Genomic DNA, 19,022 nt, shown 5'->3' on the forward strand with positions numbered 1-19,022 from the left:
ACCCTTGATCACTATTAGCAATAACTCCTTATTCATTTATGTGACCAATCTGATTGGATACTATGATGCAATAACAAATGGGGACCTGGATGCAAAAATGAATTTTGACATCATATACTTAGATTTCAGAAAATCTTTTGATGCTTTTGCACATAAAACACAGCTGTCAAAATTAGATCAGTGCAGCATTAAGGGCAAGTCAAAGTGATGGGTATAGGGATGGTTCAGTGGAAGAAGATAGAGAGTGGTATCAATGGGCACTGCTCTTCTTGGACTAATGCTATTAGTGGATTCCCCCCAGGTTCAGTGCTTTGTCCATTGTTTATTTTCTGTATTTATTAATGATAATGGCATATTAGGACTTGATGTTTAATTCTGCAGATGTTAGAAAGGTTGACAGGGTGATTTTAATGATAATAATTAGAGAATGAAAATACTGCAACAAGATCTAAAAAAATTAGGCAGATGGGCTGAAAAGTGGCAATTAAAGGATAACATTAATAAACGTAAAGTACATTTGTGTGACAATAGTCTCTGAATAATACACCATTTCTGAATAATATCCCAATTGTAATTTGAGGAGTACCATGTATATAGAAAGGATAGACAGGATAGGAAGAGAGGAACGGTTATGCTGTTAGTAAAGGAACACACAAAATCTAAGGAAGTGCATCCAGCTGACGTGGGAGGCCAGCACAATGTTGAATGAATTTGGTGTGACATAAGCACTGGGAAAGTAAAATTGAGAGTAGAAATGTGTTATAGGCATTAGCATTAGCAAAGGCACATGATGCAAGAAAGCATCAGCCAAAAAAAAAAAAAAAAAAAAACATTATTTCACCCATCAACTCGCTCCAAATGTTTGTCAAGTTCTGCCTTGAATCTATTTAAGCTATCAACTTCTACAACGATAGATGGAAGTTTGTTCCAGCAATCAACCACCCGCTGGCTAAAGCCAAACTTCCGCACATCTATCCTACAACCGTCTTTCCTCAATTTGAATTTATGCCCTCACAGGTGATTATTCTGAGCAAGAGGAAGAATCCCATCAGCATTCGGCATGCTCAAACCATTCCAGGCTTTATACACCTCAATCAGATCACCTCGCAGGTGCCTAGTCTCCAGACACTGTAATTTGCAAAACTTAAGCCTTTCTTTGTAAGAGCAACCTTTGTTCCATTCACTAATCTTGTTGCCCTTCTCTGTACTCATTCCAACAGCTCTACATCCTTCTTAAAATGAGGCCTCCAGACCTGTATACAGTACTCAAGGTATGGCCTGACCATTGCCTTTTACAAGGGGATAATCACTTCCTTATCCCTGCTAGAAAAATTCCTGTATATCATTGACAAGACACCATGAGCTACTCTTGCAGCCCGTCTGCACTGCTAAGAGAACTTCATATCTGCCTGCACAACCACCCCAGGTCCTTTTCATTTTCTACCACTGTCAGTGTGGCACCACAGAGTTGATACGTTACTCTGGGATTACTGCTTCCCATATGTAGTACTTTACATTTGTCAATGTTAAACTTCGTTTGCCACCTCTCAGCCCATCTGCTCAACTTTTCTAGATCCTGTTGCAGCAGTGTACTGTCATTAGTGTCATTAACAACTCTGCCAACCTTTGTATCGTCTGCAAACTTGGACATTAAGCCTGAGGCCTAATGACTCTGATGAGTACAGCAAACAACTGTGCAGAGAAATAGAGTATACTAGTAAATCAGATTGTCTTATAACTGGGGATTTTAAGTTCCCAGATATTGATGGAACTTGTGGTTTGCCAATCGCACACTAGCAAGGCTTTTGTGGATTTATTGAATGATTGTTTTCTACAGCAGCATGTTCGAGAGGCAACTAGAAGGGCAACACTCTTGATATAATTATCAGCAACGATTCTTCATGCATTAAAAATCTGCAGGTAAAGGAACCATTAGATGGCAATAATCACAGTGTGCTGATGTGGGATTTACTTAGAGATGTAACTACCGTCAGAAGTAAAGGGAAGTGTTTTTACTTCCGTAAAAGTGACTACAGTAGTCTCAGACAGTTTTTAAATTCTACACAGTCAGATCAACTGCCGAGGTTACCAACTGCAAATTCTAAATGGGAAGGATTCAAGGAAGTAATCTTGGAAGCTACTAGGCTTTTTGTCCCAACTAAAAAATACTGTTCAAGGTTTAGGTCTAAATGGATGGCAGATGAACTAATGAGACTTGTGGCAGAGAAGAAAAATGCATGGGATGCGTATAAATTATCAGGCGACACAGAAGACTGTTAGATATAAGATAGTCTGTAATCAAGTCACAAAGAAGGTTAGGTAAAGCGAAGGCAGATTATGAGAAATCTTTGGCAAAGGATGCAAAAAAAAAAAAAAAAAAAGCACACTTCTTTACTTATGTAAACTCTAGAAGGAAGGGGATGAATCAGATTGGTCCACTTGATATTCACGGTTCGATTGTTGAAGAACTTGCTGAGGTAGCTGACAAACTGAATGAGTATTTTGCATCTACATTCAAATATGAGGAAGTCTGTAGGGAAGTCGAGGTCAGAAGCTTTTCAAACTCTAGTAGAGAGCTAAGTGATTTTGTAATAACTGATGAGAGCAAAGTGGAGGAGAAATTGCTGAAATTGAACATAAGAAAGGCACCTGGGGTGGATGGGATCTATCCAGTTACATTAAAGGAGGCAGCAGAGGAAGTAAGCAAACCCTTAGCCATAATAATGAAAGCTTCCTTGGACTCAGGGGAAGTCCCCATGGACTGGAGATGTGCAAATGTGTCCCCAATTCACAAATGGGGATCAAAGGGTGACATAAGTAATTACAGACCAGTTAAACTTATATTCCAGGGAAATAATGGAGTCACTCGTTAAAGAAGCAATGCAGGATCATCTAGACTAGAATGCATTTATAGTTCAGACACAGCATGGGTTTGTTAAGAGGAAGTCTTATCTGACAAATTTGACTGGATACTATGATGTGATCATAAAGGAACTGGATGCAAAAAAATAATTTCGATATCATATACTTGGATTTTAGGAAAGCTTTTGATACTGTTACACATGGAAGACTACTGTACAAATTGGAGCAGTATGGCATTAAGGGCAAGTTGCTACAATAGATAAAATGATGGTTGAGTGGGAGAACATAGAGAGTAGTAATAAATGGACACTGTTCTTCGTGGACTCTCCCAGTGTTCAGTGTTGGGCCCACTGTTGTTTTCTGTATTTATCAATGATATTGATGAAGGAATTTCAGGGTTAACATCTAAGTTTGCAGATGATATAAAGGTTTGCAGGGTTGTTAATGACAGTAATGATAGTACACTATTGCAACAGGATCTTGATAACTTCAGCAGATGGTCTGAGAAGTGGCAACTGAAGTTTAACATTGACAAATGTAAAGTACTGCATATGGGTAGTAGTAACCCCAGAGTAATGTACCGTGTGGTACTGCACTCAGTGTAGTAGAGAATGAAAAGGACCCGGGGGGGAGTACCTGTGCAGTCAGATGTGAAGTTTTTTGAGCAGTGCAGACAGGCTGCAAGAATAACTCATGGTGTCTTGTCAATGATATACAGGAATTTTGCTGGCAGAGATAAGGTGATTGACCCCTTGTATAAGCCAATGGTCAGACCACACCTTCAGTACTGCGTACAGGTCTGGAGGCCTCATTTTAGGAAGGATGTAGAGCTGCTGGAATGAGTACAGAGAAGGGCAATGAGATTGGCGAGTGGAACAAATGGTTGTTGTTACCAAGAAAGGCTTAAATTTTGGAAATTGCAGCGTCTGGAAACTAGGCACCTGTGAGGTGATCTAACTGAGGTGTAAAGGCCTTGAACGGTTTAAGCAAGATCAATGCTAATGGGATTCTTCCTCTTGCTCAGATTATTCACCTGAGCTGACATAAATTCAAATTTAGGGAAGACAATTGTAGAATAGATGTGCGGAAATTTGCCCTTAGCCAGCAGGTAGCTGATAGTTGGAACAAATTTCCAGCTGTTGTAGTGTAGACTGACAACTTAAATAATATCAAGGCAGAACTAGACAAGCATTTGGAGTGAATGGATGAGTGAAATGGGAAGGGTTTTTTTTTTTTTTTTTTGGATGATGCTATATAAGCTTGCTTTCTTGCATCATATGCCTCTACTGATGCTGATGCTAATTTAGTGCAAACGCATCATATTAGTATGTAGGGTTGTCACTTATTGCAAAACCAGGGTACCCTTAGCCAGCGGTTAGTTGATAGTTGGAACAAACTTCCATCTGTTGTAGTGTAGGCTGACAACTTAAATAATATCAAGGCAGAACTAGACAAGTATTTTTTTTTTTTTTTAGGCACCTCCGTAGCCAGGTGGGCAGGAGCAGCAGTGCATAGCACATGCTTCTTGATTAGACCGAGGTTCGAGCCTGTGCCCACCAAATACGGAGAATGCGGAAAGGTCAGGGAATGACCACCGCATATCCCCGGAGCAATATGGCCTTAGTTGCTAATGCTTCTAAAAACCAAATAACAAACAACCAACAGACAAGCATTTGGAGTGAATGGATGGGTGAAATGGGAAGGGTTTTTTTTTTTTTTTTGGATGATGCTATATAAGCTTGCTTTCTTGCATCATATGCCTCTACTGATGCTAATGCTAAGTTAGTGCAATTGCATCACATTAGTATGTAGGGTTGTCACTTATTGCAAAACCAGGGTACCTACCTGCCCACTGAAGAGGGGCCAGTTAGCCTTGAAACGGTGTTGTCTGGATGGTGGTATCCGCCGAGAATAAGTAACATTAGTCTTTTTCACTGGTGAAGCATTGCTTACTCAAGATAGTGCAATATCAGGGCAACTCATTGTGAAGGCATTCATAATATGAGATATAACAAAAAATGATGCCATTCCACCTACTTTGGTGGTTCACTACATACTAATATGATGCAATTGTACCAACTTGTCCGATAAGTAATATACAGGATGTTTCAAAAGTGATGGTCAATAATTTAAAGGTGAGCTGTACAGACTACAATATGCAAAAAAAGCCTAGTAAACATGGGTCCTTAAGTGAATCATTTACGAGATATTGCAAATTTCTAGTTGGGATCCACCACTGACAAGGTGAATTGTACAGAGTTAGGATCCACCACTGACTTGTTTGTTTACATTAAGTTATGCTCATTCTCTCCCTTTCCCCTCTCTCAATGTTCTGAGACATAGCAGGCATACTAGTACTTGTCAAAGGATAGCCAACATGGAAAGAGGTTACTCGAGGCTGCACGTTTGTACCAAGAAGCATTTTCCTGCCGAAGGCAGCCCAGCAGACGCACATTCATCAGGGTTCATCAACACCTTATAGAACATGGGTGCTTCGCACATGGAGTACGAGCAGGTAGGCTCAGAAGAACACCTGATGTTAAGGAAAGGGTGTTAGAAAGAATAGAACAAAATCCAGGAATTTTGTCAAGGAGGGCTGCTCTGCAAGAGTGTGTACTGAATCATAGCAGTGTGTGGAAAATTTTACTGTACCCCTACCATATCCAGCGTGTACAATGTCTCAGCAATACAGACTACCCTCCTGGAGTGAACTTCTGCCAGTGGATGCAACAACAGTGTGTCCTGAACCCCCAATTTTTAAACAACATTTTGTTCACTGATGAAGCTGTTTTTACTCGTGATGGTGCAGTAAACCCTCGCCATTCACGGTATCTGTATTCGCGGTTTCGTGTATTCGCGATCGCCGATTTAATATAAAATGAAACCTAAAAAAATGTGAATTTTAAAGCGCCGTGAATATTTTCCGTCATAAAAAAACATGGGCGTGGCTAAAATTATCTTTCCCGATCAAAACAGCATTCAGTGGGTGGGGGGAGAGGGGTGACAAAATCGCGAGCATGGATGTTTCTCGCTAATCTTTGTTCAGTATGTGTTATGCGCTTGTCATGGAAGGTTTGGTCGTTTGCTTTTAATTTATATGCTTATAAATTGAATAAATTCATAAATTGATATGCTTGCAAAAGTGATAAATCTACCGTTTTGCAGTGTAAAACAGACTTTTTCCAAGTGTGTTAACGGAAGAAAGTGCCTTTATTGTGGACAAGTTCTTTTTTACCCGTACAAAAATATGGCTACGAATAACAAGAGAAATGTGAAAATATCAAAGAAGGTGATGGCATTAGCGAATAAAATTGAGTTATTAGACAAAATTTCTAATGGTGAAAGTGTCTCTTCACTGGCAAAACATTATAAAATCAATGAGTCAACGGTACGATCAATCAAAAAATCGGAAGAAAAAATCCGCCGTAGTGTCCGTGAAAACGCGCTAATTGCTTCAAAAATTTGCTCTGTAACTCGTGATGTTAAATTTGGAAAAAATGGAAAAAGCTTTAACTTAAGTTCACTCATCATTCGTGAAAAGGCAAAACTCCTTTATCAACACTTTAGCGAAACTGGTGATAACACTGGCGGGATAAGTTTTTTAGCTAGCAAAGGCGCTGATTTGAAAGATTTGTTTGAAATTTCTAATAAATATTACATTTAATATTAAATTGTTTCTTATTTTCATTTCGATGCCATATGCTTGCATTTCACTATATACTGTCTATGTACAGTCATATTATGAAGGTACATATAATACATACATAGACAAAATATTAGACTAGTTTTTCTTATATATTTCATACTTTGGAACGGAATCCCTTTATTACTATGGGAGCCATAACTCAGTATTCGCGTTTTCAGTATTCGCAACATTTCTCAGGAACGTAACCCCCGCTATTCGCGGGGGTTTACTGTATTTTTAATTTTCATAACTGTCACGTTTGGTCCAACGAAAATCCTAATGCAATTCACGAGTCATGACATCAGGAACGTTTCTCGTTGAATGTCTGGGCAGGACTACTAGGAATCCATCTAATTGTACCACACTTTCTGCCAAACAGGCTAACAGGAGAGCTGTACATTCAGTTCCTGCAGAATGTTCTTCCAGACCTCCTTGATGATGATAAGATTCCACTTCAGAAAAGCCAGAACAAGTGGTTTATGCATGATGGTGCGCTGGCACATTTTGCTAGAGTTGTGACTCAGTATATAACTAGAAGGTATGGTCAATGGTGGATAGGTAGAGGTAGGCTTGTAATGTGGCCTCCCAAGATCACCAGACTTAAATCCCATGGATTTTTGTATCTGGGATCATGTAAAAAGCTTGGTGTATACTTTTGACATAAACACAGTTGAAGAATTGCAGCGTCGGGTTGAAGGAGCCTTTCAGCAAATCAGAAATGACCCAGGAATGCCTGAGAGGGTTTGCAACTCAATGCAGAGAAGATTACAAAACTGCATACTGAATCATAGCAGTCTGACAAAGTTTTTGAACACCTTTTGTAACATCTGTAAAATCCTGTGGTGTTGAAACCAAAAATTAAAAATGTATTATCTTATGTTTAATAAAATCACCCTTAGCAAAGGATTCACAGCTTTTTGCTAAACTAGTGCACTCATAGTCAGTGGCAGTTCTTAACAGAAAATGTGCATTAACTCGAAAACGGTTACTTTGTGGCCAGATGTTCACTTTGCTTATTTTAGTTTGCACTTTTCACCTTTAAATTATTGACCATCATTTTTGAAACACCCTGTATTTATATAATATATAAAGAAAATATGTAAAAAACTTTTATTCATAGTAAATTGAAGGGTAAAAAAATAACAATAAAACGAATGAAGGATACTCAGCAGAAGCAGATCCCCTAGTTCCTGCACTGAAATTATCGAGGAAACGAACAGTATTGTGCTCCAAAGGGACTGTGGTGCCTCCAGACTGAAATACACACATCAAATATTCAAATTGATAAATTATAAATAAAATAATTAAGTATAAAATGATATATATTACTTTAAAAATAAAAGGCAAGAAATTTATAAAGAGAGAGCATTTAATTACTAATTTGCGTGCTATGTATCCAATCAATTTTCACATTGATAAATGTGAGACCATCTCAACAAGAAAAACAATTACTTCCAATAAAATTATTATCAAACACGAAGAAGAGGAAAAGTAGAAGAATGGTAAGTCACCAGAAACAATCCCAGAGTTTCTTACTCAAGAAATCTCATATATCTGAATGCCAAACACCAAGATACAAGAAACCTGGTGAAGTACAGGCCGATCACCTGTCTCCCAATGATTTATAAGATCCCGACCAGCTGCATAACCAAGAATATTTCAGACCACTTGGAGAGCCTGAATATCATGGCCAAACAGCAGAAAGGACGCAAGCAGATGAGTAAAGAATGCAAGGAGCAATTAAACATTTGATGTCACAGTTAGAAAGCAAGCCAACAAGATGCTACAAGAAGCCTACAAGAATTTCTTACTCAAGAAATCACATACCTGAATGCCAAACACCAAGATACAAGAAACCTGGTGAAATACAGGCCGATCACCTGTCTCCCATCAATTTACAAGATCCTGACCAGCTGCATAACCAAGGATATATCAGACCACTTGGAGAGCCTGAATATTATGGCCGAACAGCAGAAAGGATGCAAGCAGATGAGCAAAGAATGCAAGGATGTCACAGTTAGAGAGCAAGCCTACAAGAGTGCCGCAACCTGTACACAGCCTACATTGATTACCACAAAGTTTTTGACTCCATGCCTCATAGTTGCCTAATAGAGACACTGAAGATCTACAAAGTCAATCCTACAGCAACAAACTTCCTAGAAGCAACCATGGCAAAATGGGGTGCCATCGTCAAGGTCGGGAATATCACAATCAGAATGGTCCCCATCAGGAGAAGAATCTTTCAGGAAGTTCCCCTAAAGCCCAAATGTGGTTCTGTCTAGCACTCAACCCACTATCCACCATGCTCAACAACAGCAAGTATGGATATAACCTCAAGGAAGGAAAAACCTGTACACTTTCTCCCACCTGATGTACATGGATGACATCAAGCTCTATGTGGCAACCAAGAAGAGAGGCAAGTCCAACAACTATTCCAAATCACAGAAGAATTCGGCAATGATATCAGGATGGAATTTGGTCTAGACAAATGCAAGATGTATGGATTGCATCAGGGGAAATTAGTCGGCTAAAACTACAGCTGCAGTTTGGTTGAGAGATCAAAGCCACAATGGGGAGAGACCCACAAATACCTAGGGATGATGCAGGCTCAGCAGTTGGAGCAAAAGATCAAGGCTTGCCTGACTGAAAAATACCATCAGGATTCAGCAGCCTGCTATACACCACAAAGGAGCCTAGAGTGTCAGATGACATGTTGACGATGCTACCTGGCCTCAGAAATGATCCAACACATCACCACAGAATGCAAGGTGATCACCCAGATAGAAGACATGACCAAGTAACCATGATAATACATCAGAAGCTAGAGAGGAAATACCAGTTGATCAAAGAAAGAGTAATGTATTATAACTACAAACCCCAGGCTGTGCTAGAGACCCCAACCCACAAGCTGGACTGGGACCGGGCCAAAATAAAGGATAAAACAATCCTGCACAACAGACCAAACATAACCCTTGTCGACAAGAAGAAAAAGGCTACCTATCTAATTGACATAGTGGTGCCCAACGCTGGCTGGTGGTTCCCATGAGAAAAAGATCACACAGACCTAATACAGAAGATCAAAGAGATGTGCCATATCCAACAAGTAATGACCATCCCAATCATTGGTGAACCTCTGGTATGGTGCCAAAGATCCTATATAGCGGTGTAGCAGGAACTGGCCTCCCAGAGAACACGTACAAGCAACTCCAGAAAATTGCAATCCTGAACACCTGTAGAATAGTCAGAGAGTTCCTCAACCAACTGTAACACCAGACAAACAACCACCCTGTGCACTTGGTGGAAGTACCTGTTAAGGGGTGGAACCCACAACAGAGAGAATTAATATAATAATAACTTACAACAATAACCTAAGAACAAATAGCACTATAAAAGATTTTACTTTTTCAACTACAGCAGTGTTTAATGATAGCAAAGTCACCCAATCTCTCCTGAAGCACAGCAGAATTGCGTGTAGTTTTTATTTAATTTCAGTTTGGTACCATCACATTTCTTATAATCTCCAAAAATCAAATTACTCATTTCAATCCATTTCTTTAATTTTTGGTATGTTAATAAAACGAGTATAATAATTTGGTTTAACAAAATTTGCATTCCTATATTCACAGATTAACAACTGGTCCAAAAAAGTAATCTGTACTCTTTTACAAATTGCTTTTTGCCCAATACTCTTGTATATGTTTGTTTGTTGTTTGGTTTTTAGGAGCATTAGCAACTAAGGCCATATTGCTCCGGGAATATGCGGAGGTCATTCCCTAACCTTTCTGCATCCTCCGTATTTGGTAGCGACGGGCTCGAACCCTGGTCTATTCAAGAAGCGTGTGCTATGCACTGTTGCTCCTTCCCACCTGGCAACGGAGGCACCACTCTTGTATATAAAGCATGCATAACTGCATAATTATGAAATGTAAATGAATGTGTATTCCTTGGAAATGGCAACCTATTGGTTTAATGATTACTAATAGGTAATCAGCTTCCTTCTCGAATTTTAAATTCCTGGGGAAAAAATCAGTTGACATCGAGACACTAAGGAAAAGAAAGTATTTTATCATTCTATGCAATGTATTTACGTTGCAACAACGGAATCAAATGATACAATGGAATCAAAAATGGTATTTCAGCTACATGTTATTAATTATCTTGGAAGCTACTAGGCTTTACATACCAACTAAGAAATATTGTTCAAGGTTTAGGCCTAAATGGATGTCAGATGAACTAATGAGACATATGGCTGAGAAGAAAAATGCATGGGATACATATAAATTAATGGGTGACATGGAAGCCTATGATAGATATAAGCTGGTCTGTAACCAAGTCACAAAGGAGATTAGGCAGGCAAAGGAAGATTATAAGAAATCCTTGGCAAAGGATGCAAAGAAAAATAGAAAAGAGTTCTTTACCTATGTAAACTCTAGAAGGAAAGGGATGAATCAGATTGGTCCACTGAATATTGATGGTTCAACGGTTGAGGATCCTGCTCACGTGGCTAACAAACTAAACAAGTATTTTGGATCTACATTCACACATGAGGAGTTATTCAGGAAGGGGAATGCCACAGGTGAAGTAAACTCTGGCAGTGAGCTAGATGATTTTGTAATAAGAGAGAGGAAAGTGGAGGAGAAATTGTTGAGGATGAACATAAAAAAGGCACCTGGGGTGAATGGGATCTATCCAGTTATATTAAAGGAGGCAGCAAAGGAAGTAAGCAAACCCTTAGCCATAATTATGAGAGCTTCCTTGGACTCAGTGGAGGTACCCATAGACTGGAGATGTGCAAATGTGACTCCAATTCACAAAGGAGGATCAAAGGCTGACACAAGTAATTATAGACCTGTGAGTTTAACTTCTGTTCCAGGAAAATTAATGGAGGCACTGTTTAAAGAAGCACTGCAGGATCATCTAGACAAAACTTCAGTTATAGCTTGGACACAGCATGGTTTTGTTAAGGGATAGTCTTGCCTGACCAATTTGATTGGATACTATGATGCAGTCACAAAAGAACTGGATGCAGGGAATAACTTTGATATTATATACTTGGATCTTAGAAAGGCTTTTAATACTGTTGCACATGGAAGACTGCTGCACGAATTGGAGCAGTGTGGCATTGGAGGCAAATTGCTGCTATGGATAAAGGGATGGTTGAGGGGGAGAAGACAGAGAGTGTTAATCAATGGACACTGCTCATCGTGGACTAATGTTATTATTGGAGTTCCTCAGGGTTCAGTGTTGGGTCCATTGTTGTTTTCTGTATTTATAAATGATATTGATGATGGTATATCAAGCTTAGTGTCCAAATCTGCAGACGATACAAAGGTTGGCAGGGTTGTCAAGGACACTACTGACGCTATGCTGCTGCAACAGGATCTGGAAAGGTTGAGCAGATGGGCTGAGAGGTGGCAAATGAAGTTTAACGTTGACAAATGTAAAGTACTACATATGGGAAACAGTAACCCCAGAGCAATGTATCAACTCTGTGGTACTACACTGACAGTGGTAGAGAATGAAAAGGACCTGGGGGTAATTGCGCAGGCAGATATGACGTTCTCTGAACAGTGCAGACGGGCTGCAAGAGTAGCTCATGGTGTCTTGTCAATGATATACAGGAATTTTTCTAGCAGGGATAAGGAGATGATTATTCCCTTGTATAAGACAATGGTCAGGCCACACCTTGAGTACTGTATACAGGTCTGGAGGCCTCATTTCAAGAAGGATGTAGAGCTGCTGGAACGAGTACAGAGATGAGCAACAAGATTAGTGAATGGAACAAAGGATTTCTCATACGAAGAAAGGCTTAAGTTTGAAAATTACAGTGTCTGGAGACTAGGCACTGGTGAGGTGATCTGATAGAGGTGTATAAAGCCTTCAATGGTTTGAGCATGTTCAATGCCGATGGGATTCTTCCTCTTGCTCAGAATAATCACCTGAGAGGGCATAAATTCAAATTGAGGAAAGGCAGATGTAGGATAGATGTGCGGAAATTTGCCTTTAGCCAGCGAGTAGTTGGTTGGTGGAACAGACTTCAATCCCTTGTTGTGGAAGTTGATAGCCTAAATAAATTTAAGGCACAGCTGGACAGGTATTTCGAACGAACGGAAGGGTGAAATGGGAGTGGGATTTTTTTTTTTTTTTTTCTGGCTGATGCTGCATAAGCTTGCTTTCTTGCATCATATGCCTCTCACTAATGCTAATGCTACTTGACTAGTGTAACCAATGAAATTTGATCATTCCATGCAGGAATAGCTCAGGTTGTACACCCCCCCCCCCCCGTCCCCGCCCCAATTTCACAAGTTCCATTTCAAATCTCAGTTAGCTGGCAACCTACAAAGTATCAGCACATGATTTACTAACATGTAGTTTATTCGAATTCTGCATCTAATATATTTCAGTGGCACCAAGTTTCTGACATCCATATTATAACTGCATTCATTGATTTAATCAGTATGTCAAATTCATTAAATTTATTAACTATAATTCTAGTATTAGTATACAAACATGTGACATTTGTATTAGTATACAAACATGTCACAGTTATTAAATATAGAGGGAGTTACATTTTACCAAAATATGCCAATTTCTCATAACCTAGCCAGAAAGGCCGCCGTAGCCTAGTTGTCAGGTGCGTGGGTGCATAAGTACACTTGCCTTGAGTGACCGGGGTTTAAGCCCGTGACTGCTGAATACGATACTGTTTCTTGTATTCTGTCTATCTTGTGAACTCCTCTGACCGTTTGGTCGTCCCGGAGTATAAACAGAAAATTTAATTTTTAATTTAATGTATGACATACTGATTTATTTTAACAGATATAAGCTAATTCTCTTAATTTTAGCAATCGATTCTGGTCTCGGTTTTCTTGTGATAAACATAATCAGACTGCTACCTATGGTTCTTAAGTTCAAATTCCAATGCAACAATTTACAATTTGAAGAGAGCACACTTAGCATTTTTGGTGAGGATTTTTGTAGGCTGTGCCAAGGTTTTCCAAGTATTAACTGATCGTCACATGTTCTCAGGTTGTAAATCTATCATCCAAACATAAACAGCCCCTCGAGAGTAGAAGGGTGTGGCCTGTAACCCTTGTGCTAAGAAAAGTTTTTGAAATATTTTCTATGGAGGACAGTATGTGTTTTTGCAAAGACATTATTGGATTTCTGAAAGAACTAGGTGTCGTGCATAAGTCAGATGAATGGTGTTTATTCATAGATGCCTCAAAATTAAGTTTTAAAGCAGTTTTGCTTCATAATGGCAATGAATTTTCATCAGTTCCTGTGTTTCATTCAGTTGGACTTAAAGAAAGTCATGAAAGCATGTCTAAGGCTCTACATGCTATAAAATATCAATATTATTTTTAACATATGCAGTGATCTTAAGGTTATTGGTTTGCATGTTGGTTTGCAGGGGAGGTTTCACAAAATGTTGTTTTTTGTGTTTGTGGGACAGCCGAGCGACAGACGAACATTATGCTGTGCAACATTGGGACAAGTGGGATGAGTTCATACCAGGACAATGTAATGTAAAATATATTCCTTTAGTGCAATGCAATCAAACAAGGTTCTTCTTCTACCCCTGCACATCAAACTTGGATCGATGAAAAATTTCGTGAAGGGACTAGATAAAGATGGTAACGGATTTGCATACTTGAGAAGCATGTTTCCTAATTTAACATATGCCAAACTTAAGGAAGGAACTTTCATAGGATCCCCAAATTAGGAAACTTCTGAAAGACAATGTGTTTGAAACCCAGTTAAAGGAGGTTGAATTGGCAGCTTGGCAATCATTTAAGGCAGTAGTACATGGTTTTTTGAGTAATAGGAAAGAAGAAAACTGGCACCTCCATAGCCAGGCGGGCAGGCAGGCAGGAGCAGCAGTACGTAGCACACGCTTCTTAATTAGACCGGGGTTCGAGCCCGTGACCACCAAATACGGAGGATGGGGAAGGTCAGGGAATGACCATCACATATCCCCAGCCTGGATAAAGGGTTGGCATCAGGAAGGGCATCTGGCTGTAAAAATTGCATGCCAAAACAATAAAAACACTGACCTCTATATATAATGGGAAAAGGCGAGGATAAAAAAAAAAAAGGAAAGAAGAAAACTATGAAATGTTGGTGTTTAATTTACTCGAGTGCTACAAAAACATGGGCTGTCGAATGTCGTTGAAAATTCATTTTTTTCATTCCCATCTCGAATTTTTTCCTGAAAATCAGGGAGATGCGAGTGATGAACAGGGGAGCGGTTTCATCAAGATATTTCCATGATGGAAATGCGAATCCTAGGTCACTGGGATCCTGTAATGATGGGGGATTACTGCAGGTTCCTTGTGAGGGAGAGTAAGCAGGAATACAAGAGAAAATCTCTTATTACAGGTATGCAACTACAAGTATGCTGATTATATATTATTGAAATATAATTATTTTCAATGATTTATGATATTTTTTCTGAAGTTAAATGAGTTATAGAGAAAGTATAATATTTTTTTACATTTGTATTACAAACTTGAATTATAAGTATATATCCCTTTATTTTAACATTAAATGTTGGTACATCTTTTGATATAGATATGATAGAGACTTTTTATGGTGATTTTCAGAATCAGCACATTTATTTCCTCCAGAATCACATATTTTCATTGCAGAGGTAGGAAAAAAATAGTTTTTGTTGGCTAATACGGAAATAGCAACATTTACTGCTAAATTAGCAAAAATTACTCAAGAAGAAAATTTGAATTTGGATTAAATTTACAATTGTGACAAAATGGGCCTGAATTACAAAATACTCCTATTCAAAATACTTACAACTAGAAAAGAAAAATCAGCTCCTGGTTATAAATGAAGCAAAGAGAGAATGATGGTTCTGGCATGTTCAAATTCATCAGGGGATCATAAGCTTAAACTAACTCTCATTGGAAAGTCAAAGAACTCCTGAGCTTTAAAAAATGTTAAGTGTTTGCCTGTTAACTACACAAATCAAAAAAATGCATGGATGGAGTTAAGTTTGTATAAAACATGGTTTCATGAAGAATTTGTCCCTAGCACAAAAAATATTTGACCAGAAAGAAACTTCCCCATAAAGCTATTAATTTTAGACAATGCTCCATCCTATCCAGACAAAAGTTAACTAGTTTTTGGTGGCATCAGAGCTCTGTTTTTGCCACCTAATGTGACATCCCTTCTTCAACCTCTAGATCAATGTGTTTTGGAGACTGAAATGCAACTATAGGCAATGTCTTAAAACAGCTGCTTCAAAATCTTGAAACAGGGACCAGTGTTGTTGAGAATCTTTAAAAAATAAATATCAAGGACATTATTTACCAGTCAGAAGAAGCATGGAATGACTTTAAAAGATCTACTCTTATTAAATCCTGGAAAAATATTTTATGCTCCCAAAATGAAGCCAATGAGAATGAGATGGGAAATGAAGATGAAAGAGGTGAGGAAACCATTTTAGAACTAGAAAATAACCTTCCTGTTTTGGATACTCTTACTACAGTGGATATTAAAAAGTGGATGAATTCTGATGAACAGCTGGAAGTGACTGATGACAAGATCATAAGGCTCGTTGACAAACAAAAAGATGAAAGTGAAGTTGATGATAAAGAGTGCACAGAAACTACAAAAAAATTACACACATGGAAGGTCTAAATGCTACTGAGTCAGCTTTATGTTATATTGTACAGCAGGAGAATACCATGCCCGCCAATGTTTTGTTACTTAGGCGCCTACAAAATATAGCAGCTAAAAAGCGAGAAGCTTCTATGAAACACAAATCCATTAAGGAATTTTTCTGTTTCATGCTAATGACTGTAAGTATACATTTTTCTTGTCTATGACTTGTAATTTTTATACATGTACTACGTATTTTTTTTTGATTTTTGTAATTTTTATAATGAAACAGTCGTAAATAAAATTAAAAGTGTTTTATTGTATAATTTAAAAGTCATTATGTTTAATAAGTAGGTCTAACCTGAAAATAGAGTGTACATCATCATGTTAATGTATTCAAATCCAATTTATTTAATAATAATTTACCAAACCTTCCGTGTCATCCTAGGGTTTGATTATCCAAGGTTCCCTTGGTCCACGTTACCTTGGATAATCAGGCCTCCTGTATATATATTATAAAAAATAAATCTGGAACCACTGTCAATTCACTGTTGTAATAGAAAGCTTAGCCATATAAAATTACTATATTAGAATACACAGCCTAGCCAAAAAATTTACTATATAAGAATTTTTAGAATTAATGGGCTCAGGTGGGTGAATAGATATGGTTTCAGTACAGTGAAACACCAGTGTACCTGCCTTGATATAAAGAACCATAGGGCTATATTCAAAATTTTACTGGGAAAAATTGAAGAATAGTTATTATTTGGAATGTGTATGAAAAAAAGGTGGCAAATACATGGAATGTACAGGAACCCATGCTCTAACCAGCAATAGCCAAGAGGAATAATAAAATAAAATGCACATTTAGAAAATATAATGTTAATGCATAATGAAAATTTATTGCATAATTGTAAATTATAAAAGGCTATTTAATGCACAGTGAGTTAAGTAAAGATTAATATAATAATATGAGCATAGATAAGATAGATAAAAAAAAAATAAAATTATATATCATAGACAATGGTATATATAATCTTTACAAGAAGCCACAACATGACTGCGGTTTATGGAAGCACAAAGTATTTCGATTGGCCAGACATTTTAGGGCAAATTTTGCAAAATTCTTAAAACTTTTATAATTATTGTTATTTTAATTTTGGTACCTTATGCTTTTTTAAATTTTATACATCTAAACTGACTGGCAGTAGCTTCGATACTTTGTAAACAATGTGTTGAAGTAAGAGAACTGTGTCGGGAAAAGCCACATTAAAGTACCGAGTGGTTATAAAATAAGTTTCCTTATTTAGGAGAGCCTAGTGTCAAAACGGTTAGAGAAAGCGCTGTGAAAATCGGTGGGTATGTCATTTAGGGTATGAGAAAGCGATCTGTAGAAGAAAAAAAATTAGTTCAAATTTCCACCACCAGGGGAGAAATTGGCACTGAAAACATGAGATGGAATACAGGGTGGCCATAATTAAAGTATCCCTATTCAAAGCTCTCTGTAGCTCTAAGTAATAAGCGGAATGCCACCAAAATTAGTAAGTAAACTATTCAAGGCATGAGGAGAAGGATCCCATGAAAAAATAAATAGCTCCAAAATCTGCAGATAGGGGATAATATGATGCTATACAAGAGGAAAGCCATGACAAAGTACCAACAAATAAATAACTAAGACAAACCTTAATGAAATTACAAATTTTTATTTGTGCTCTTTGCAAAAAACAGAAAGAAACTGAACTAAACTGCCAGAGGAAATGGTTTCTCAGCTGCAAACTCACTCGCAGTTTACTCCCAATGGTCGATGATGACACTGATGGTGGAGTTGGTTTTCGACGTGATTACCATTGTTCTGGACTAGAAATTGCATTCGATGCACAGTGTGCTCAACTGCAGAATGCAACATCGCTGGAGTAATGTTCCGCAAATGCTGCATTACATTGTCCTTTAAGACAGCCAGGTTAGGAACCTGGCTGTCCTTCCTTGACAGACATTGGCCTTGATGTGACCCCACAGCCAAAATCACGCAGTGTAAGATCAGGTGAACATGGTGGCCATGCAATGGAAAACAAACGACTGACTCTTTCTGCAGTAAAGTGATGCTGGAGAAGCTGCTGTACTGGTTGTGCAATTTGAGGAGCAGCCCCGTCTTGCATAAAAATTGTCTCATCCAGGCATCCTCTTTGCTGCAGTTGAGGAATAATGAAACTGTTCAGCATGTGATATCTTTGTGCTGTAACGGAACAGGTGGCTGCTCCTGCTGAGTGCAATTCCTTGAAAAAGTATGACCCTAGGATGAAATTTGAAGTCACATCACACCAGATGAGTGCAATGGGATTTGCTGAATAGCATGCAGTGCTTCTAAAGCCCATATTCAGCAGTTTTGAGTGTTGACAGTCCCACTGAGATAAAAATGGGCCTCATCTCCCCAAAGAATGTTACATGGCCAGGCATCATCCACTTCCATTTTGGCCAAAAACGTTAGAGCAAATGCCATTCATTTTTCAGGATCATCTATTGCAGCTGCTGCTGGCGACTGATCTAGTATGGATAAAAGTGGATTAGTTTCCGAAGAATTTTCCAAACAGTGGAATATGGGACATCCAATTGCCTAGCCATTCCCTGTGTGTGCTGCTACTAGTTCCAGCAGCTGTATCCATGGATCGGTCGATGACAGCCATTGCAACTTCCTCTGCTATCTGAGGTGAAACAGGCTTCCTTCCTCTTCCAGGCTTAACAACAAAGGACCCAGTTTCCTCAAATTTGTTAATCATCCTTCTAACTGCTGCAGCTGATAAAGGACCTTGATATAAGTTCTTACAGCGGCCAAATTCACGCAGAGCGGCGGCTACTGAAT

At 38.5% G+C, this 19,022-nt stretch overlaps 1 protein-coding gene across 1 annotated transcript in view; it reads right to left on the reverse strand.

Moving 5' to 3' along the window:
* Ppcs (phosphopantothenoylcysteine synthetase) overlaps positions 1-19,022 on the reverse strand; it is a 118,236-nt gene that overhangs the window by 92,436 nt on the left and 6,778 nt on the right. Inside the window, exon 2 of the mRNA XM_090389375.1 lies at positions 7,713-7,801. Coding sequence (XP_090245501.1) covers positions 7,713-7,801 — 89 coding nt within the window. The remainder of the gene's footprint in view (positions 1-7,712; positions 7,802-19,022) is intronic.

Source organism: Mastigoproctus giganteus, unplaced genomic scaffold (assembly GCF_048544385.1).
Source record: "Mastigoproctus giganteus isolate SK-2022 unplaced genomic scaffold, ASM4854438v1 scaffold_15, whole genome shotgun sequence".
Lineage (NCBI taxonomy): Eukaryota > Metazoa > Arthropoda > Arachnida > Uropygi > Thelyphonidae > Mastigoproctus > Mastigoproctus giganteus.